The sequence below is a fragment of the Lissotriton helveticus genome, chromosome 11 (genome assembly GCF_964261635.1).
Source record: "Lissotriton helveticus chromosome 11, aLisHel1.1, whole genome shotgun sequence".
NCBI classification, from domain to species: Eukaryota; Metazoa; Chordata; class Amphibia; order Caudata; family Salamandridae; genus Lissotriton; species Lissotriton helveticus.
This window is the reverse complement of record NC_136072.1, coordinates 461,276,882-461,299,736: the sequence shown is the minus strand read 5'-3', so window position 1 is coordinate 461,299,736 and position 22,855 is coordinate 461,276,882. Positions and strand designations below refer to the sequence as shown.

The 22,855-nt window shown below is 48.2% G+C and overlaps 1 protein-coding gene across 1 annotated transcript in view; it reads right to left on the bottom strand.

Annotated features, from left to right (window-relative positions):
* Positions 1-22,855, bottom strand: part of GIGYF2 (GRB10 interacting GYF protein 2) — a 1,757,193-nt gene that overhangs the window by 913,438 nt on the left and 820,900 nt on the right. The window contains exons 13-14 of the mRNA XM_078666006.1: positions 3,197-3,393; positions 2,334-2,493 (exon numbers count right to left, since the gene is read on the bottom strand). Of these exons, the coding sequence (XP_078522132.1) occupies positions 2,334-2,493; positions 3,197-3,393 (357 nt within the window). The remainder of the gene's footprint in view (positions 1-2,333; positions 2,494-3,196; positions 3,394-22,855) is intronic.

The following is a 22,855-nucleotide window of genomic DNA, read 5'->3' as shown; positions in this document are numbered from 1 at the left end:
GCATGTATGAATTTGGTCTATACTAGGGACAAAAAGAAAAAAACAGTGTACGGTGCAGCTCAGTTGCTGGCTCTGGGTACCATGGGTTCTTGCAAAACCTACAAACCATATATATCCAGCAACAATAAGCTTCTAGTGGACATAATGGTATAATGATTGCTCATGTAAATGGGCCATCGTGAAAATAAGTTACAGATGAAAAAGTTGGTCACAAACGGCTGTTTAATCCTACTCAATTTCAACATTTATTTATTTCAACAGTTAAGTTTCTTTGGGAAAACCTTGAGGGATCTACACATCTGAGCCCTTGATGAATACCTTTCAGAAATCTGTAGCTTTTCTGGATCACCCATGGGTTTCACACTGGTTTCCACTACAAACCGAAAGTAGATTGAGAGTAAAAAAAATAGGCTACCTCTTTGAAAAATGCCAATATGGTAGTAAAAAAAATAGTTTTTTTATTCAGCATGTCCCTGAAAGTTGGAAAGATGCTGACTTTAGCATGCAAAGAGTTCGTTGATGCCAGTTTTAGGGGAGAAAAAACAGACTTATCGAGAGCACTTTCCCCCTATTTTTCCCCGCAAAAACTCAAAATGTATCTATTTGCCTATTTTCTCAGATGCCTCCAGGGGAATCCACAAATCCTGGGTGCCTTTAGAATCCCTAGGATGCTAGAAAAAAGGACGCACATTTGGCGTGGATACCGTATGTAGAAAAAAAAGTTATGTAGCTTTAAGAGCAAACTACCCCAAATAGCCTAAGAAGGGCTCAGCATTGGGAAGAGGTGGAGGGACCAGCAGTTAATGGATTAAAGGAATAAGTACAGACATGGCAATTTCCATGAGGCTACATTTAAAGCTGTGAACACTTATACAACATACAAGCATCACAGGAAGCCACAAGTCTGCAAGACAATCATTTTCTATGTGCATATGCAAACTACTCTGAGTACCAGGAGGATGATTACCCGATGCTTCCAAAGGTATACAGGCATTAACAAAAAGCAAAAGTTAAAAATATGGTCCATGCAGTTACGTGTTTTTGTGTAAAGCAGAATTTGCATATTTCTTTGCATTTTGGTGCTTTATGATCTCAAGGCAGTTTGATGCTGGCTGTAGTGCGTTGGCCTGATGGAGCATGGCTGTTTCATTTGTAATTCTACAGTGTGGGTAAATTTCTATTGGAGAATGACCTTGTGTCCTTCCATATAAGCTTTGTCAGGGCGTGTCACAATCCTTGTATTGTGATGTATGGGGCTCTTCTGTTCTCGCCAGGAGTGTTTGATTTCTGCATGAATTTATGAAGGGTCCTAGGTCACTCTGCCATCTGGTTTCTGTTTCTTTGTACAGAGACAGATCAGTGATCTTCTCTCACTCCTGCTCTTATTTTGGTCTCTTGGCCCTATGTTCTTGTATCTGATCTTTCCTGACCGACTGTTGTGCCATCATCGGTTATCATGACCCTGTGTCAGATACCCAAATGTCTTCCTGCCTCCAGGAGTAATTTATCTTGGAAGTTCCCAAATCACAGTCTTCTTGATCATGGCTTCCCTGCTGTTCTGACCCGGTTTGCAGATTACCTCCAATCACAGATACAATTATGTTATTTTCCTCCAGGAGGAAGGGATGGATTAATGTCAAGCTGTAGGTAACAGAAGAAAGTTATGCACAACGAGAGGAAAACATCAGCTGAGCAAGAAGGCTCTGCTGTATGATAGCCAGGGATAAGCATGCATACATTAAGAAAGGGATTTTTCTTTTCAGCATGGGATAACAGTGTCTATGAAAAGTGGCAGTAAGCTCAACTGTCTACAATGGGAAAAGGATCAGTCAACTAATTAAGGGTAACATTCTAACTGTAACAAGTATAACTCTGCCGACTGATCTGAGCGAAGGATAAAATCAGCAGAGCATGGGATAGCTCTGCTGTTTGTGAGAAATATGCAACTGCTCCAATGTATGCACACAATGTGCAAGCAGTCCTTCTGAGCATTGGACACAACATATATGTGAATACAGAGAAGATACCATGCCAGAGAACTTATTTGCTTTCTGTCCATCGCATACAGCCCCTTATGTGAAATAATATTGACACTCAGTGTGAATATTTACGCTGTGTGGTATCATGAAAAAGAAAACAAACCTTCAAGTCATAAATTTGATAGTACCCTACATTCTCTTTGTTTTAAGAATCTTTTTACTGAGTTCTCAAAACGTAAGAAGGCAGTACAGTAAGAACCAATGGCAGGTTTAAGGCAGTTATTAATTAGGAACAAATCACATACAAGCCTGCAGTACCCTGGATTCTCGGATGGTCAAACAGCAAGTACTTACCCTGGATAGCACCTTGGGGGTCCTTATAAAACCATCTTTGCTGGGTTTCTTGAGACTGAGGGAGGGAGGAACCTTTTGTTTGGTATTCCTTGAATTTTGCTGCTAGCCTCTCATCATCTAGCGCACTGTCCTGCAGATACGCTACCATCTTCTCAGCCTGCTACAGTAAAGAAACTTGGAAATTAAACCAGTGATGACCAAAATATGAAATAAGGCGTTTGGAACAAATCAAACAGGGCAATCAAACTCAGAAGAAACTCGGGGCTTTGTATGTCATTCCGTAGATGTGGGACCTTAAAGGAATGGCACATCTCACATTTGCACTATATAGAGTGTCTAGAGGCCCAATATCCTCTAAGTAGGGTGGAAAGGACATCTGCTGCTAGCGGATTTTTATCATTTATTAAAATCTAAATAAGGCTCCAAGTCCGAATACACAAATTAGATGTGCTAATAGAAACAAAAAATAATCACACAAGAAAAAATTAAAAGGTAGGAAGCAAACATTACCTTTAAACATTCAAGGCACACATGTGACCAATACATGCGCCAATTCTACCATGGGCAGAAACATGGGTTTGTGAGTAATCTAGACAAGGTTTATAAGGACACTTATGTTAAGACTGTGTTGACACCAAATTAACTGGTCGGACAGTCAAGTATTTCATCCACTAACATGCATCTTGGTAATGGCCCTATAGGGCCAGGTTGCATGAAGAGTACCGAATAAGGTATGGAATTTACTGCACCCCACTTGAGCACACTTCCCTTGCTCTTTCCACAGGTTGTTCCATCTCTACAACAGGAAGCTGGATAGCAAATGATTTGCCTATGAATCACTAGCTATCTCACACAAGTTTTACCTGCTCTAAGTGTTTTAGCCCATCATCTTCATCTGTTTCATTGGAAACATTCGCCATCCCAGGAGCGCCAGTCATGGGCATGTTGGATGGCTGGGGAGCAGCAGTTCGACTGGGTGCACGAGTTGAAAGAGGTGTTTTAGCAGCAGCTGCATCCGGGGGTCTGTGTGTCACAGGTTGGACAGCAGCAGGAACCACCTCTGCAATTTAAAGGAGGTTACTAACAACAAGTACCAAAGCAGTGAACTCACAAACCATTCAGAGCTAAATGAGAATGATGAAATATTAATCATAGCAACTCTGTAAACATGGAATCAAATCAAATGCACTTGGTATTGGTGAGTGCCAGATTACCAGCCTCTGTCAAAGTAACACAGCCCATAGGTGTTCCTCGCTCATTAATTTTGGTGGAATTGCAAAGCTAATGTATGCCTCCTGTGGAACATGAGACCTCTGGAAAAAATTTTCCTATGCTCTCATTAACTGGCAATAAGAATAAGAACAAAAAAAAGTGAATTGAGGCTACGGAAAATAAAATACAAAAGGAAAATGTTACTTACCCTGTAAACATCGGTTCATAACTTGTAGTGCAGCAGATTCACATGATATGCATACTCCTGCAATCTAGTGTTGGGTGTGGATATTTCAGAGTTTTTCTCAGACGAAAGGCTTTTGAGTAACATGATGCACACCTCTACCCTTGGATGGCAATGAGCATGGGCATCAACTCCATATTATTATTTATTGCAGAGTTGGTGAGATTAGTATGGAGTGGCGAATGGAAGCAGAATGCTGCACAGGTGTATTGTGAAAGGCAGTTAGTTAATAAGGAAGCGATCTGCAAGTAGAGCAGCACACTTCTAGGGAGGACTGCGGTGGGTCAATGTGCGTCTACAGCACCTCAGATGCTTACAATAAATAGATGCTTACATGGTAAGATATTTCAGTCTTAGTTTGTCTTGCTTTAGATACACATAATCTGCAAAGACTGAAAAGGACACCCCTTCAATGGCAGCTAACGTGTGGATGATTCTGATGTCTGATATAAAGTACTAACACCTGTTCTGCCAATCATTGCCTGTTGCTGAGCCAAGATACCCACAAAATAGTGTTTGGTGAAGCTGAATGGGGTTGACTAAGTGACTGTCTTACATGTGTCAGCTCAGAGGTTTTTTTTTGGTTCTGTGCCAGGAAGCTTTGATACAGTTTACTATCCACCTGGCCTTAGAAATAGGCTGGCCCTTGTTGGCTTGGCAAAGGCTACAAACTGTTCACCCTTGTGGAAGGGCTTGGTCCTGTCTATGTAATACTTAAGAGCCTGCTTGACATCCAGGGTGAGAAGGGCTCTCTTTGCTAACTAGTCTGGTTTATGGAAAACGATTGGGAGCTCAATTGTTTGATTGAGGTGAAAGGGGGAAACCATTTTTGGGAGGGACTTTAGGGTTGGTTCGGAGCACCAACCTATCTTTGTTGATCTGAATGAATAGTTCTTCTAGAATGAGTGCCTGCAGCTCACTGATGCATAAGATGTTATAGCCATGGGGAAGGCTACTTCCCGGAAGTGGAAATATATTGGGCAAGGGTGCAGAGGCTCAAAGGGGAGCCCATGAACCTGGTAAAAACCATAATGAGATTCAAGGCTGGGGAACCTCTGGAATGGATAATCTTTTGAGGCCCTCCATGAAGCCAATAACTACAGGGATGCGGAAATGGGAAGAGTGTTCCCTGTTATTCATGTAAGTGGCTTTAGCTGGAGCAGTATTGAAGTGTATACAAGGCCTGATCTGCCCGATTTTTGCAGATGGAGCAGGTAACAGATTATGTCCTTTACAGTTGGTTTAAAGAACTCCCTTCCCTCTGAAATTCGCTTCTGCACCATTCTCCTTGGTTTCAGAAGCCTTCTAAAACTGTGGTTAGTCCGACAAGCTTTTTGAATAATTCTCCAGGACTTGGGTATCAATCAAAGTAGCGCCATGAAACCATGTGCGCTTTATACATTTATTTTAACATAACACCACTTCCAAAACCTACCTGCCCACCAAGGGACATAAGGACAGAAGAGGCTCACACAGAGTGGCCTGCTGTCTGTATTCTTCCCCTCTTCAGGTCAAAACCGAGAACTGTGAGACCCTCCAACCCAAGAGGCCAGCTGGTCAAACACATCTGCACCCACCCACGGAAACAAACTGTATGTCCTTATTCCCAAGATTCTCACGAGTCGAAATCCCTTTTGGGTTCTGCCGGACTTGTGACCAAGACCCTACTTGCAGCCTTTTTGTTACAGGTACTTTGGACTAAACCATTTAGAGCTCGAGGCCGTCACTATGAGCTGCTTAAAAGTCAAGCCATATTAATGTGTACTGTCCCAACAGAAGTACTTCTCCTGTAACTGTTATAACATATCAGACACAAACATTTTTTAACATATGTTTCATAGTTCCAAAGTCATAACGTATGTATTTGTCTTCTGATTTATTATGTATTTGTCTACTGGATTATTGTGCTAAGGCGGACTATTTTTAAGTAGTTTTTCAAGTTTGTATAAGAAATGTTAATCATGGGTGATTGGTGCTTTTTAGGACATGCGTATATCTCCAAGTGACTGTACATGTATTTGAAGGGGACTTTTTTCCCACTCCTATCTAGTTACACGCACTCAAATTTATGTTACAATTAAAGGATCACACTTTTTCCTCACAGCAACATTATAAGTAATTATAAGTAATTCACTCCAATTCAGAGAAATGAACAGCCTTAGTTCATTAAACTTATGATATTCTGTGACTATAAAAGCATTCTTGAAAAAGATTATCCGATGTGACACTTTTTTCTTTATTTTTATGCATGCAGAGTTAGACACGCTGCTCGGTTGGAAAGGCTTTTGTAACCTTGCTTGTCACGGTGACGCGCACTCACGCGTCACTATATCCTCACTAGCTGCCCATTGGAACGCTGGTTTATGAATAAGAAATTCACTTGAATTACGTGGCTGCATTCTCTGTAAGCATGCTCCCATATCGGCAGAGTCTTTAACTGATCTTTGCCCGGCCTCGCCACTCAGTAGTGTGGGCGGGGCACCGCCTTAGAGGTCCCATTTATTCCCTCTTGTGTTAAAGTTAATAAGGTGAGCTGCATGATGGGGGGTTGGGCGAGTTAAAATTCTCCCACATTCTTAAGCATCGTATTAATGGTCTTTCCCTTCGGTGCTTTGAACCAGATTTACTTTGTTGCAGAGAATCCCTTGTGGATCTCTGAGATATCTGTGAAACGTCTGCTTGGGGCCTAACAGTTGTAGCCCCTTACAGATTGGCTGTTATCACTTCAGAAATCCAAATTTGAAAGGTTTATCCCTTTTATGGAGGTACGAGTGTTAAAGTGCATTTCTGTTCTCACGCTGGTATGATAAGTGCTTTTTGCCAATACTCTGCATACATCGTTACTGAAGGTAAGTAACTCGTACATTAATATTCATATATTGTGGAGAGACACTAGTTTTACATATCAAAACCACAGGACTGTTATGCAACATGTATAACATAAATTGGTGCCAAACAAAGTGTTTTTCACATGTAACATAATAAAAAGCTTATGACAATGTACAGAAAACACAAAAACACTCAATTGGGCTCCTTAGAATACACAAACATGTCCTCCGTTTTTGGCGGTAGATATGTGAGACATTGGCAGGGAGCATCTATTCAGATCGTCAACGTTTTGACCCTTTCAGCAATGTGTATTCAAGAAAAACATCACAGCGGGTCGTCCTCAGGACTCGAAAATGTAAATACAGCCTGTGTGATGCTATGCTTGGAAAAAGCAACCCTATAAAACAATATATGCTCAGTCACCACCCGATTTAAAAAAAAAAAAACATACTTTGGTGAGATTGGAGGAAGGAAAGGAAAAGGCTTGCCTCCTTGTGATGCCGTAGAGTGCATTGGATCAAGTGTATCCAGAAACCAGGTGTGTCTTAAATTGGGCCTGTACCATAAGGATCTGGTAGAGACTATTCTAGCCGCAGATTCCTTCACGTAGAATTATCCCCAGGCATGAGATTGGATCCCGAAAATCTTTTGCGCAGCATCCCTGCGCGCCGGGGGACGGCATCACGCGACTCCGCCCAGGCATTGTCCGCGTACGTGACATCAGCGAGGTCACATAATTCCCACCCCGGCGCGCCTATTTCCTTCGGAGAACTTTTCGGCGCCACAAAGCCGAGCCATCACCCAAAACTGTGGGAGTATGGGAACAGTGTGAGAAAGAGCAGAAAAATTGGAAAAAAGAAAATGGTGACAACATCACCATAAGGAGCAGTGTCAACAATGCAAGACCCAAAGGCAGGGAAAAAAAGAAAGAAAGAACAGAGCACAGCTCTGAGCAACCACCCTGCCAGTACGTAGACAGGCCCCTCTTGACACAGGACTACATCCCCAACCAAAAACAATGAAGGGGAACCAATCCAAGACAAACCAGGAACGACAACCTCCAAGACAAACAAGGAACGACAACCTCCAAGACAGCACCACCACAGATTGTCACAACCCCCCAAAGGAACAAAGGGCAGAGGCACAGCCAGACGACCCCAACGTAGAGGATAGCAGAGGGGCCAGAATCCTTAGTAATAAAGGGGAAAGGGAGGGAGAGAATGAAGGTAAGCACCAATCCTGGAGCAACCAGAGCAGAAAGGCACAGATGGAGTAGTTTCTTACCTGCAACTACAGTTCTGTAGTAGGGGAATCTCTGTTACTAGTCATAATCTGTGAATAGTCCCGCGCATGTGCGTGGACCCCGGAGCAATCAAAATAGTCTCTTAAGTTGTCCTCTTCTGCAGTCCTGCATCGAAACTTAAGAGAAAATCAAGACAAATAATGCAGCCTAACAATAACAAGGCTACATTGGCCAGCACTTCATCTTGAAGTGAAAAAGGATAGCCAAATAATATAGAAATGTACAGATTTTACAGAGTTTCACACAGAGAAACTCCCCTTCACAAAAATCCTTTGTCATGATGGAGAGGAAGGGTTGGACAGACGAGCCCCATAGGCTGCCATTATGTGTCTGGAAAAGGGATACCGTGCCTTTAAGGAACCCTCTAGAGAACCTCGCTATTCTATGATGCACAGCCAAAGGCAAGTTACTTTCAGTTCTTTTTGAATGTGTATAAAGCCAGGCCTGTAGCATTCAGGAAATCATTGTTTCATCCACCGGGGAGGAGGGTGGGTCGCTTATGACTATAACAGAGATACCCCTACTACAGAATTGGAGTTACAGGTAAGAAACTACTCCTGTAGTAGGGGATCTCTGTGTATAGTCATAATCTGTGAATAGAATGGCAAGCCCATTCCAAACAAACCAAACCCAGTGGTGGAGGAAACTCTTAACTGAGCAAATAAATTCCTCAGCGAAGCCTGACCAACTTGCGTATCTGTCCTGGCATCGGAATCCAGGCAGTAATGTTTAGCAAAGGTATGGACAGACCTCCACGTAGCAGCCCTACAGATGTCTGCAATGGGAAAATTACGTAGCAGAGCCGCTGTAGCCGCTTTGCCTCTGGTCGAGTGAGCCTTAGGCTTACCCTCTAGAGTCTTGTTAGCTTTCTGGTAACATAGTTGTATACAGGACACAATCCACCTAGATATGGACTGTTTTGAGGTGGCAAGACCAGTCCTAACCGATCCGTAATTAACAAACAACTGATCTGACCTACAAATGTCTTTGGTCATATCTAAGTAGAATTTCAACACCCATCTCGCATCAAGTGAATGAAGGGACCTCTCCGCCGGAGAGGAAGGATGTTGAAAAAACATAGGTAAAGTGATCGTCTGATTGACATGGAAATCAGATATCACTTTAGGGAGACATTTCGGTGAGTCCTCATGATAACCTTAGAAGCATGAAATACAGTATAGGGGTCTTGACAACACAGAGCCTGAATCTCACTCACCCTGCCAGCTGATGTTATAGCTACAAGGAAAGCTGCCATCCAGGACAAATGCTGCAAAGAAGCCTTATGAATAGGCTCAAAAGGCTCCTTCATCAATCTAGACAGCACCACATTCAGCTCCCAGGGAGGCGAAAGGACGCCTGATGGGAGGAAACACCTTCCTCAAACCTTCCATAAAATCTTTTATGACAGGGATTTGGAAAAAGGAGGTTTGACAAGGGGATTCCCTCTGAGACCACGTGCCTTGGATCTGGAGATGGTCCGAATGCGCTCCCCAGCTCTGGAGAGAGCCATCTGTCACAATGGTCTGTGTCGGTATGTCCTTGTGGAACGGAACCCCTATGAGGAGATTCCCTGCTGAACACCACCATTTCAGGGATTGTAAAGCGTGTTGACACAGACGGATCCTGTCCTCCCTGCTCCCTCGTCTCTGGTCCCACTGATCCTCCAGATATTCTTGCAACGGCCTCATGTGGAGACGTGCATGTGGCGTGAGAAATATTCACAAGGCCATTGACCCCAGGAGAGAGGACACCGTCCTCACTGTCGTTGATGGAACAGACATGAGAGTCTGAACCTTCCGAAGGTTCGATACGCGTCGCTCCTCCGAAGGACACACGTTTGCCGTGAGAGTATTGATGGAGGCTCCCAAGTACTGCAGACACTGAACAGGAGTCGGAACAGACTTGGACATGTTGATGTGCAGACCCAGTTGATTCAACAGAACGGCCGTTCTGTTGAAATGTAGTTGTGCTTCCTAGATCGTGGATGCCTTGATCAACCAGTCGTCCAGGTATGGGTAAACGAACACCTTGTTCTTTTTCAGATGAGCTGCAACCACCGCCATGCACTTTGAAAACGTCCTGGGTGCAGACTTCAGACCGAACGGAAGTACGGTATACTGAATGGTTGGTGCCGACTAGGAAGCGTAGGAACTTCGAAATGCTTCTGTGCAATGGGAACGTGGAAGTACGCATCCTGCAGGTCTATGGCACAAAGCCAGTCTCCTCGATGCAGCTGAGGTTAAATCTGGTGCAAGGACAGCATGCGAAATTATTCCCTGCAAATCAATTTGTTTGCTTATCGCGAATCCAGAATGGGCCTGAACTCGTTTTTGTCCTTCTTGCGCACAAGAAAGAACCTCGAGTATAGACCCTTCCCTCTGAGATGGAGGGAGAGACTATAGCCCTTTTTCTTAACAGGGTATCAGCCTCTGCTTGGAGTTTGCGCAACAGGTATTGTGAGCAAACTGGTGGAATAGACGGAGGAGGGCTGATGAAACGTAGACTGTATCCATTGCAAACAATATTCAGCACCCACATGTCCTGAGTAATTTATCTCCACCCTGACAGGTAGTACTGAATGCTTCCCCCCATCGGAGTGGGTAACAGAAGAGGGGTAAGTAAGCCCTCAGAGCTTAGACCCCGCCAGGACCTTATTCCCTGATGTGGACTGTTGGTTGCCTCTGTCCCTTTGGCGACTCTGAAAAGGCTGCAGCTGAAACTGCTGTTGCTGCCTAGTCTGACGACCCTGCCCGCGTTGGAATCGCTAGAAGGAATAGCGTTGTTGATAGGGGGAGGGGAACGTTTTGCGCTGTTCTTTGGGCTTCTCCAAGCCACCAGCCTTGAGTGTCTCCACATCCGCCTTCATGCGAGACATTTCTTCGTCCGCATGGGCACCGAAGAGCGTGGAGCCCGAAAAGGGCAGGTTGCTGTGCATCCGGTTCCAGGGATGTGAGCCGCAGCCAGTCACACCGTGACAGTATCCATGTTGGGGGAACAGCAAAACACACAAAATGATGGACGGAATGTTGCACAATGGCAAAACATTCACCCCCAGTATCCATGGGCTGCCAGGAGAGATGTGTCTGTAGCCGCACTGATGATTTGGTTCGACACCATCAAGCCCTCATTATGAACCTCCAGAAAGTTCTCTCGCTTGTCCCTAGGGAAGAGTTCAATTAATTGCTGGAGCGACTCCCACAAGGAGCGGTCGTAGCGGCCCAAAAGGGCAGTTGAACTCGCTGCCTTCATGTAAGTGGCTGCTGTACTGCAAACCTTCCTCCCCGCTGAGTCCAGTTCTCAGCTCTCTTTGTCCGGTGGCACTGTGGATGATAGAGCCGTGAAGTGCTGTTTCTTTGCCGCCACCACTATAACCGAATCCGGCAGAGGATCTGTCCGCAGGAAAGCGGGGTCCAAGTCCGGAGGCCTGTATTTCTTCTGAAGTCGAGATGGAGCTGACTTTGCAGAGGCAGGCGTCAGAAATAGTTCCTTAGCTGATTCCTCCAAACCAAGCACTAGAGGAAGCAGGGGACGTGAGAGTTGCTTCCGTTGGAGTGTCTTGAAGATGACAGAAGTGGAGGGGGTAGGCGCAGCCAGCGCAATCCCCAGTTTAGCTGCTCCCCAAAGCAGCACATCCTGAAAGGTGGCGATGTCATCCACAGGAGATACCCTTGTAGGAGGAGAGTCCGACAAGGTCGGCGAATATCTGCCAGCACTAGAGGAATCCGTGTCCCTAGTGTATCTTGCGGTACAAAAGGGGGTGGTGAAGGACGGAGCATCTGAACCAATCAAACACTCACACCCAGTCAGCAGATCTGGGTTTAATCCATCACCATCATGAACAGTCCAGCCCGAACTACCAAGCCATGCCTTCCCTGGACCGGATTCATGAGGCACAGGCTCAGACTGTTTTGCATATGGCCATGTCCGAACTGGGGTGGCAGAGTGGTCTAAAGAATGGTGATGGATTAAACCCAGATCTGTTGACTGAGTGCGAGTGTTTGATTGGTTCAAATGCTCCGTCCATCACCACCCCCTTTTGTACCGCCTAGTGTATCTTGAGCAGGATCTCTCACGGTGACGACGATGTTGAGATCTGGTGGAAGACCTTTGCCGACTACGAGAGCAATGTCTCATTCAGGAGCGAGATCTCGGCCTTCTGGGCATAAGTGGAATCTCTGGCACTGGTGGCTGTGGCAGCCTGGGCGAAGGCGGAGGTGGAGGAGGCGGCAGAGGAGGAGGAGGAGTCCGAGTCCCTGGAGGCGACAGAAGAGGAACCACAGATTGGGCCGTCTCCGAGATGTAGATGGTGAATGGTCCTGGAGTATTCCGAGTCTGAGGAACGTATAACTCCTCTCCTCTTATGGGAAGGCCTCGAAGATGGGGCCCTGGAAGCCGTATCCCCTAAAGGAAAACGCTTGCGCCGCCCTGACCTAGGGCTGTCAGATGTTGAAATGCTGACCACTGAGCGTGACCTGTTCCCTGAAGACGACTTTCTCCTCGACTTTGCCCTCGACGTCGACTTTGCCCTCGACGTCGACTTTGCCCTCGACGGCAAAGATCTCCTTCTCGACGCCGACCTTGATGGCGAATGGCGGTGTCGCCTCGACGGCGAGCGCCGATGTCTTCAGGACTCAGATCAACGACGATGGTGTGTCGATGACGTCTGCAAAGTCCTTGACGTCAACCTCATCCGAGGTCTCGACATCCTTTCCCTCGACGCCGAGCATAGACGTCGCTTAGAACCAGAGCCCTGGGTGTACGGGGAGCATATCGTCGTCATACCTTTCGACGTCGTAGCTATCGACGTCAACCGGGACCGATGTAGTTTCTGGGCCTTCTTGTGACTGGGGAGCCCTCCAGAGGCCGAATCACAGGAAGTGGAAGCAGATAGAGTCCTTCCATGCCCCGAGGTCCCACCTGCATCCTGATGTCTTCTCTGCTCCAGGCCTTGAAGACTAATCTTCTCCCTGTCAGGCAGGGTCCTCCTGGAGAATGATTTGTAGATGACACAGGAGTCATGAGTAGATGGAAGACAGAGTATGCACACTCTGTGGGAGTCTGACTTGGCCTTCTTCCTGCCACACTTGGGCCACTTGTCAAATAAAGCTGCGATTTTGACAAGAAAGAGGTGGCTTAGCTGCTCACAAAAGACAGCAAATGGAAGATAAAGGCCCCAGACGTCGAGTGAAACACTAAACTTGTTCAAAAAGCTTCAAAAATTGAAGTTATGCCAATAAAGGTAGAGATCAATGCTCCAGGGTCCTGTTAGCAGGAGCCGGAAAAAAGAACTGAAAGTAACTTGCCTGTAGCTGTGCATCATGGGATACCGAGGGTCTCTGGAGGCTTTCTTAAAGGCACGGTATCCCTTTTCCAGACACATAATGGCAGCCTATGGGGCTTGTCTGCCCAACCCTTCCTCTCTATCAAGACAAAGGATTTTTGTGAAGGGGAGTTACTCTATGTGTGAAACTCTGTAAAATGTGTAAATTTCTACATTATTTGGCTATCCTTTTTCAATTCAAGATAAAGTGCTGGCCAATGTAGCTTTGTTATTGTTAGGCTGCATTATTTGTCTTGATTTTCCCTTAAGTGTCGATGCAAGAATGCAGAAGAGGATATCTTAAGAGACTATTTTGATTGCTCCGGGGTCCACGCACATGGGCGAGACTATTCACAGATTATGACTATACACGGAGATCCCCTACTACAGAAGTACCTATAAACCCATTCTCCAACACGCCAAAAGAGGAGGAAAGGAACAAGAAACAGGACGAATCATCCCGTCCAAAAGAGTCTAAGAATGCACTCTCAGAAGACATAGCCAACCCCCGGGAGGCGAGTTCAGAAGACCAAGCCAAAGGTCCTCGCAGAACGGGAAGGAAGGGCAGGCCGTGAAGGAATCTGCAGCTAGAATCATCTCTACCAGATACATCGTTACCAAAGGTAACTCGTACATCTGATAGAGACTACTAGCCGCAGATTCCTTCACGTAGAATAGATACCCTAGACATACCCAGGGGGAAGGAGGGTCTGCGAGAGGACCTTCCCATTCCAGGCGAAGCCAGACCCTGACAGGGGGAAAAAAAAGCACTCCCAAGGGAGTGCGGCCCCACTACAATCGTCGGCCCTGCCGTCGCCAAACAGGAGAAGGAAGGCCATCCGCAAAGAAACCAACAGCCAATGTACCCTGGTCCTTTGCCGGAAACCCTGGGCACAGGCAAGACGAAAGGAGACTAGGAGCTATTGTACCGGAGACCTCCATGGGGAACCCAGGCACAGACAGTACAAAAAAGAGACCAACAGCCGATTTACCAGGGACCATCATCGGAAGACCCAGGTACGGGCCATACAAAAAGAGGCCAACAGCCGAAGCACCTGGGACCCCCAGCAGAGGCCACCCCGAGACAGGCAAACGAAGGGAGAGAAGGTCAGCAGCCCATGTACCAGGGACCTCCGCTGGAAACCCCAGGTGCAGGCATCACGAAAAGAGCTCAGTAGCCAATTAATCAGGGACCTCCAAAGGAAGGCCCCCCAGGGAATAGGACAAGAGAACAGCAGTCAACGCAGCAGGGACCACCAACGGAAGCCCCAGGTACAGATAATGCAAAAAAAAGGAGGCCAAGGGAGAAAAGCAACCCAGAGACCCAAAGGAAAAAAGGCCCAAAGGAGTGCAAGAACCCTCCACTGTGAACACGCCCGGTGCAGAGAACAGACGGACACATCCTACCGGAAGCCAAACGCCACACCAAACTTCGCCTCCGTAAGAAGGTGGGTGAAAAAAAGGAAAACGGGACCATAAGCTCCAGAAAGCCAGAAGCAAGGGCACCAGGCCTCACTCTAGGGCACCAGGCCTCACTCTAAGGCCCCAGGCCGGACAAGAAGAACCGGCGGACTGCACCGGGTGCCGAAACGGGAACCGCCCAGGAAACAAGAAGAGGACAAATAGGACGAACAAAGTTGCCAACACAGGAGACAACCCTTCTGGACGTCAGGCCAAGAGCAAACCAGAGGCAGAACACCACCAAACAGAGGACCAGAACAAAAGCAAACCAGAGGAAGAACACTGCCCCATGCCATAGCCGTCTTAGAAGTGCACCGGCGGCATATAGCAAAACCAAGAAAGGAAAGGAACCCGCAAGGGGAAAGCCACCCTTCCCAGCGTAAGACCGGTACAAATACACCACGTAGGGTAGGCCACGGCCCAAAAAGTATTGGAACCACTCTTAGGGAAGAAATCCTACATCAAAGAACTAAGTCGAAAACCTGCGGCAAAAAACCACAGAAGGTTTAGTAAGGAGCCAAAAAGAACACTCTTGCCAACAGGGGCTGAACCCTAACTAAAGAGGGAGGCCAACACAGGCCCCGGAGTGAACAGTATCTCTCACAGACCTCCAAAGCTGGATGAAGAATAGATGGTCAACTCCTTACCAGTCAACACAAGGGCCAGCTGATCAGCACGGGCACCCTCATGAGAGACAATGAAGAAGGGACTCCACCGAACCCCACAGGGTAGAAGGAGCCCTGGTTAACACAGAGTGTTGAGCGCTCTCAAGGCAGCACTGGAAAAAGCGAAGACATTACGCCCCCATGAATCCAACCACCAGGCCTCCCGAGACGGAGGGAACCACACCTAAGGCAAACAAGGTAGAGCGCCTGGAGTAGAAGGGTGGAAAGAAAGACAGACCGGGTCATGCAGAGCAGGCCGATGGCGTTGCAGAAGCTCCTGAGGCACTGGAGCGCCCGTGGCCGGGCGTCCCCAGGCCCACATAAGAGAATCATGGAATGGGGGAGGGCGGCCAGCTCCGACCTAATGGAGAAGCCACCGAGGAATGAGGGATCTGCTGGGCCTCAGAAGGAGAAAATGCCGGTGGAGAAGCCGGCCACAAGCCCAGTATAGAAGGGTCCGAGGATATTGACCGTGAGGACAGCGAAGAGCCTCCGCTAGAAGATGCCGGAGAAAAGGCAACTACACGGTACCCTGCCTCCGGGAAGGAGCACATCAATAGAAGACAGGGCGAATCCAGTGCCCGGCGCCAGCACAACTCCGGAGGTCGTCAGCGGTGCCTGATCGCCGTAACGTGGCACCGGAGGGTCTACCCACCGTGTCAGCTCGGCCTCAGATGGAGCAGTCGCCCGCGCCGAGGAGCGGGGAGCCAGGAAGCCCCCCCCAGATCCTGCCTCAACCCGTGACTCCACCGGAGCCAGGGAGGGAGGCTCCTGGCACTGCACCAGCGCCAGCTCGATGAGCTGGTGAGGCAGCTGCGTGCTCCCGGCGATCACCTGCGACACCATAGGGAGCCCTGTAGGGATTTGCGGCGAGACAGCGATGCCTGGTGCCGAAGAGGGGAGCCCCGAAGGACTACACCCAGACGCCGCCACTCTCCTGCACCCTGGAGCCGAGAGAGTCGGTGCCGGTGCCAGAGCCGCCGACAACTCCGCGGAGGTCCTTGCATGAGGCAAGGGATCCACTGATGTCTCAGGAGGTGGAGAAAGGGCCAAAGAAGCCTGCAGAGCCACAGCGTAGGCTATCATTTTGGCCCCAGTCACCTCCACGCCGGGAAACGGCGGATAGGAAGGCGACAGGTGGGGGGTGCATGACCCGGAGGGAGCAGGCGCCCACCGCAAAGGGAGGACAAGGCCTCGGAGATAAACTGAAGGACCTACCAGCCGGTGAGCCACGCCCTTGGGGCCGCGGCGAAAGACTATGCCGCTGACCAAACCGGCGGTTCTTTGCTTCCGAGGCAGTGGACGGACGCAGAGAGGACACCGATCTGGAGAAGCGTGCCGACAGCAACTGCATCCGGCGCTCCCGCCCCGACCGAGACTAGAGGTGCCGGCCTGCGTCTCAGCTCTCGAGTCCCAGTGCCCACCCAGGCACCACACGCAAACTGGGTGAGGCTCCGTCACCGACATGGGACACGCACAAGAAGGACACGTCCCAAAGCCCGAAGGCAGTCGCACACTGTTGCCAAATGTGAAAAAAAGGGATAGAAGGCCTGAAAACAGGCCAGAGCTTAAAAACTTTTAACTGAACTAAACTGAACTCGGACAAAACTGAAGTCCTCATCTTACGTCCATCCCCCGCTGCCTGGGACGACTCATGGTGGCCACCGGCCCTGGGAACCGCACCCATACCTACGGACCACGCACGAACCCTGGGCTTCATCCTGGACTCCTCCCTCTTGATGACCAGACAAGTCAACGCCGTTTCATCATCATGCTTCAACATCCTACGCATGCTCAAAAAAATCTTCCGCTGGATCCCCACCGAAACTAGAAAGACGGTCACCCACGCACTGGTCACAAGCCAACTGGATTACGGAAACACCCTTTACGCCCGAACCACAGCCAAACTACAGAAAAAACTCCAAAGGATCCAAAACACCTCAGCCAGACTCATACTAGACATCCCTCGTCAAGCTCACATTTCCGGTCACCTGAAAGACCTCCACTGGCTCCCCGTCAACAAGAGAATAACGTTCCGTCTCCTCACCCACGCACACAAAGCCCTCTACGACCTAGGACCCGAATGCCTCAACACGCGACTGTCCTTCTACACCCCCAGCCGCCAACTACGATCGTCCAATCAAGCCCTCGCCGCAATTTCTGCGCATCCATAGATCCACCATGGGGGGGAAGATCCTTCTCCTACTTAGCGGCCAAGACCTGGAACTCTCCCCCCACCCACCTCCGCCTTACACAGAACCACCTCTCCTTCAGAAAGCAAATAAAAACCTGGATATTCGATCAGTAAAGTACCCCCCCCCCCCCCTCCTCCCCCAAGCGCCTTGAGACCCTCTGGGAGAGTAGTGCGCTATACAAATTTTCGAACTTGAACTTGAACTAGAGCTCATCCGGATCTGCATTGCACGTGGAAAGAGAAAAAACTGACGTAGGTGCGCTGGGGTGGGTCTTATGTGACCTCGCTGACATCACGTACGCGGACAACGCCTGGGCGGAGTCGCATGATGCCGTCCCCCCGGCACGCAGGGATGCTGTGCAAAAGATTTTCGGGATTCAGTCTCACGCCTGGGGATAATTCCATGTGAAGGAATTTGCGGCTAGTAGTCTCTATCAGATTTACCGTGCACAAGTACAGTTTTTGTGTCAGTGTTGATTATTTCATTATTGGTAATATACGTTTCACACCAATCATTGGTATTTCCAGGTTAATCAGGATATAAATGTTTGAACTTGAAAGAAATTGTGCTTTTTTTCCTATAGAACCAATTGTTATATACTAGTAATTCCCCAGGTTCTGCGGGACAATGGGAAATCCCATTAGTATTAATGGCCCAGACACACCAGGGCAGGAAAGCTCAACCGAAAGGTGGTTCTCTGGACCTCAGATCCCAAGCACCTTGAGTCCTAAAGGGCATCTTTTACAACTACTTGCAAGTATATGTATAAAGTACATGTCTTTGCTCCCATAGGATAACATTCCCACATTTGAGGATCATACCTCAAACTGTTATTTGAGCATTTTAACCATTTCTGCATAAAATAAATAACTCCGAAACTACAGACAGCCTCCCAATATGCAAGTCTCCCAAGGAGGACGGGTTGCTGGGTGAGTTCTATAAAGCTGGAAGGGACCTTCTTGTACCTTACCTGATGTTGGCCTTTCGGGAGGCCGAGGTGGCGGACACGTTGTAGGCCATCGCCAACAAGTCGACAATTATCCTCCTCCCTAAGGACGGCATGGACCCCCTGGACTTTCCCCAGATACATCCCGATTTCGCTGCTCAATGTCGATATGAAGGTACTGGTAAAGGCGCTGGCTATTCGTCTTGGCAAGATTATATCCCTCCGGATCCATGAGTCCCGGGTGGGTTTTGTCCCGGGCCGTAGCTCTTCAGACCACCTCCGCCTTCTGTCTCACCTGCTACAGCAGATGAAGGATGACCCCTGTAAGAAAGTGGCTCTGTATATACCGGACCAAAGTAAGGTACAGTGTGCACAGAGTCCACAGTCCCCAGAGGTATGGCAGAGGCTAAACTTAGTTATAACCTTACTCTCTAAAGTGGTAGCTTGGTCGAGCAGTATCAGAGAACAGTGCAAAGCATTTGTTGTACACACTCAGTCAGCAAATGATCTCATACACTCAAGAACTGAAGTCTAGGCCAATTGTTATGTATCAAAACATATTTGTTTTATTTTAGAACCAACACGGTATCAAAATATACTTTCTGAGAATTAATTACTTTAAATACTTTTCAAATAGGCAATGGACTATTTGATTACAATAGTTACAGTTGTTGCAATTGGCAACACTATTTCAAACACAATGCAACATTGAGCTCAATGGGAATTTATAGTTAAATGCAATTAGTTACTTTGTAGATTACTTTTCTAACCACAGGACTGGATCCTAGATTAGTAAAAGCGTTTTGGTTACAGTAGTGATTTTTAAGCAATATTATTGTATTTTAAAAGGTGACACTTAGAAATTTTTTCACATAGAATCACCAATGTTATCCTGTGGGAGGAATTTCACTTAGCAGGTAAGAGGTGTTAACGTTACTTTTTCTTACTCAGTGTTGGATCCTGGATCCAGCACTGGTGCATCTCCTGTAAGCAATAGAAAGAATGCATTTAAATCATACAGGTGATTAAGGAATATCTGTAGTTTTTGAAAATCGACACTTAAAAACTTTTCTGGTGAAAACCAGACACTATGGAAGGAAATTCAAGTAACTGGTAAGTACGGTTAAAATTACTTGTAAGGGTCAGTGCTGGGCTGAAAGATGCAGCACTGGGTTCTCTCCTGATAACAGGTGAGTAAATCGGAATTCGTGTTCGGCTGATTTTAGAGGAATATTTTAAAGTTTCAAAACTCCACACTTAGAAGAATTTCCAAGTCTAACCAGTCAATGTTACCCAAAAGCTTATAACTCACTTTTCTTAAATAGGGTAAGTACTCGACTGGCAGAGTTACGGTGCTGGGCATAGACTCAGGAGTCTCACTGGGTCAGGTAGTTACAGTTGGTAAACCCTCAGCGGCACAGGGGAAGCCGGGTGCAGAGGTAGTTAGGTCCAATATTATCCTATGAGAGGCAGGGGGGGCCTTCAGTTGGTGGCTGCTGGAAAGCAAGCCACGCGTCTGTGGGAGCGGGGCTCCTGGTCACTTGCTCAGGGCGAATGGGGATGTAGATTAGGACAAAGGGTGCACTGCCAAAGGGAACTCGGGCGGCTGGGTGCAGGGTGCTTTTGAGCCGTCGGGCGCTCAATGTTTTACAATGGAGAACTTGGAAGATGAACAAAGGCTGCAGGCTCGGGTACACATTCTTCAGGAGCGACCAACACTTTGCGGGGTAAGTTGGGATCTTGGAGGATAGGTAGGCACCCTGGAGTTGGGGACAGGGGGGGCCGGGGTGTGTCTTGACTTCGGGAAATCTTACCCTCTGCTGGTCACGGTTGGAGGGGTCCATGGTTGTGAGTCTGCAGGCGTCGTCTGGGTCGTCGAGGAGGGTCCTTGTGCATTGGATTTCAAGTCGCAATCGCCGGGGGGAAGTCCTCAGGGTCTTTGTCCACTCAGGCACAGGCCGGGCTCCGCGGCTGCAGAGTGTGCTGGATTCGCGGTTCCTGGCTGGCACCAGGGGTATTGCTTTTTTAGCAGAACCACTGCTCGTGGGGGTCCCAGTCTTGGTAGAGTCTCAAGGCAGTCATGTCCTCCGGGGTTTTTGAGGTTGCTGACCACGGAAGGCGCCGGAGTTTTGCAGGAGCAGGTTCAAGGATCAACAGGCCAGTAGGGCTGGGGCCAAGTCAGTTGGTGTCCTCCTCTTGTTAGCAGCTGCACGGCAGGTCTTTGGTTTCTTGATCTTCTGGCTTGTTTTAAATCGGGATCTGAGAAAGTAAGGTTCAGGGTGCCCCTAAATACTACATTTAGGAGCGTTACAGGTAGGGTAAGGGCAGGGACCAATGGGTCCCTGTCCTGGGGTGAGTACACCCACTATCCTGCTCCTCCCCTGTGGAAGGGGGGCAGGAGCCTATCTGTGATTGGGCAGGGCTCCCGATCTTCAAGATGGCCAGAGCCCGGAGCGGTGCTTCACCTCGCCTCTCCCATCTGAGGGGTGGAGTTGAAACAGGCTGGCACACCCCCTTTCCTCGCTTAGGGTTTCCCGCCATTCTTCCTGACAGAGTGGGGGTCAGAACCGGTGGGGGCCAGTTGCTGGGTACAGCAAGCTGTCTGGAGAAGCTCACAAAAGGTGGCATGCCTTTGAAGCTTCCCCTGCCCATCCTGGGGGAGGAGTTCTAGCACCTCGCCCAGAACGTGCATTGTTGCAGGCCCAGGAGAGCGGATGGCTCTCTACCCAGGGGTCCAGCAACACGTCTGCTGTGTGGCAGCCTTGTCAGTCTCTCAGACAAGATGTGGATTGTAGGTTAGGTTCAGGGGGCAACTCTAAATTACCCTCTGTGGTGCATTTGGCATTGAATCCCACACCGGCATCAGTATGGGTTTAATGTGCGGAGAGGTTTGATATCTAACTTTTCATTCTTCAATGAAGCCATCATGGTGCTGTGGAGTTCGTAATGACAACCTCCCAGCACCATATACTCTTAATGACAGCACTGCACTTACAGTGCCCATGAATGGCCCTGGGTACTGTAGGAGCATGGGCTCATGCACCTGTGCCCACACAACTGGCATAATGCACCCAGTTAGAGTGGTGACTGATGGATGCGAGGCAGTGTGTTTGTGGACATGGCACACAGGGATGGGTGCCAAGTCCACTCTTTGTTTAGTTCTGCACCAAGGCACTCAATAAGTGCTGCAGCCCTTAGGGGTCTTCTCTGGTCACAATGCCCTGGGTACCTCGGGTACCATTTACCAGGGGCTGACAGGTGGCCAGAGATGCCAAATGGGTTTTAGTTTCAACACAGTTTTAGGGAGGAAACACAGGCCCTGGGCACAGGGTTGGCAGGAGCCCAGGGCATATTCAGTCAAAGCACATCAGCAATTCAGCAAAAAGTGGGGGCATACCATGCAAGAAAGAGGGCACTTTCTCACAAATAGGACATGTGGGATAATGCTGGGTGGTACGTATTTTGTAGATTCTGTAGATTTCTGAAGATCCCATCACAGAAATACAAGAAAAATGCACCAATTTTAGCAAAGTTTGATGTTTGCAGGCCAAAGTGGGTAAGAAAAAGTCAAGGGAGTCCTAGAAGTCAAGTGGTTAAACTCTATTACAAGAAGGTCGACATGCGTGAGAGCAAAGCCAATATGTTGGTCCCTAGAACTAAAGACAAGACTATTGGCTTTGCAATGCCCTTTTTTGGTCTTGCCTAGCATCGCAGTGCATGCGCTGCTCGCTTGTGAGATCTATTGTCGTCGGTTTTACTTCGGAAGCAGGGTTGCAGCTCCGCCTCCGCTTTTCATTTGCGCGAGTCACACTTTATGTGAAACGCTCACATTTCATTTGTAGAGAGGCTTTTTGGTTCCCTCCCTGTCTCCTTTACGGCTCGTCCAACCGGACTGGAGTTTGTGTTCTCGCACTGCATCTCTTCCGCCTTGTGATTAGTAAAGTAGCAGCCATGTCAGGAAAGGACTGCGGAAATGAGCTCGTTTTTTAACAAAGTCAGCGGCATCTTAGAAGCGGGGCTGAAACCTTGAAATCAAAGTAAAATTGTTTCAGTTTAAAGCTCTGGGGTCTTCACGTGCTCCTAGTGTGCCATGTTTGATTGGCTGAAACTTTGGCACAGTGCACCCCCTGGGTACAGTCCCTGCTTCCGTACGCCGTACAGCCAGCCAAAGCCCCTCGCTCGCATTTTCAATAAATGGAGGCACTTAAGGCACAGCAGTTTAATCACTGCCAATCACTAACATCACACCCCAGACACAAATTCACAGCTCATTCACAAGCAGAGCCAAAGCTTCCAGATACCAGCCAGACGCCCTTTGCCACAGCCCCTCTTCGGCAATGGCCACCA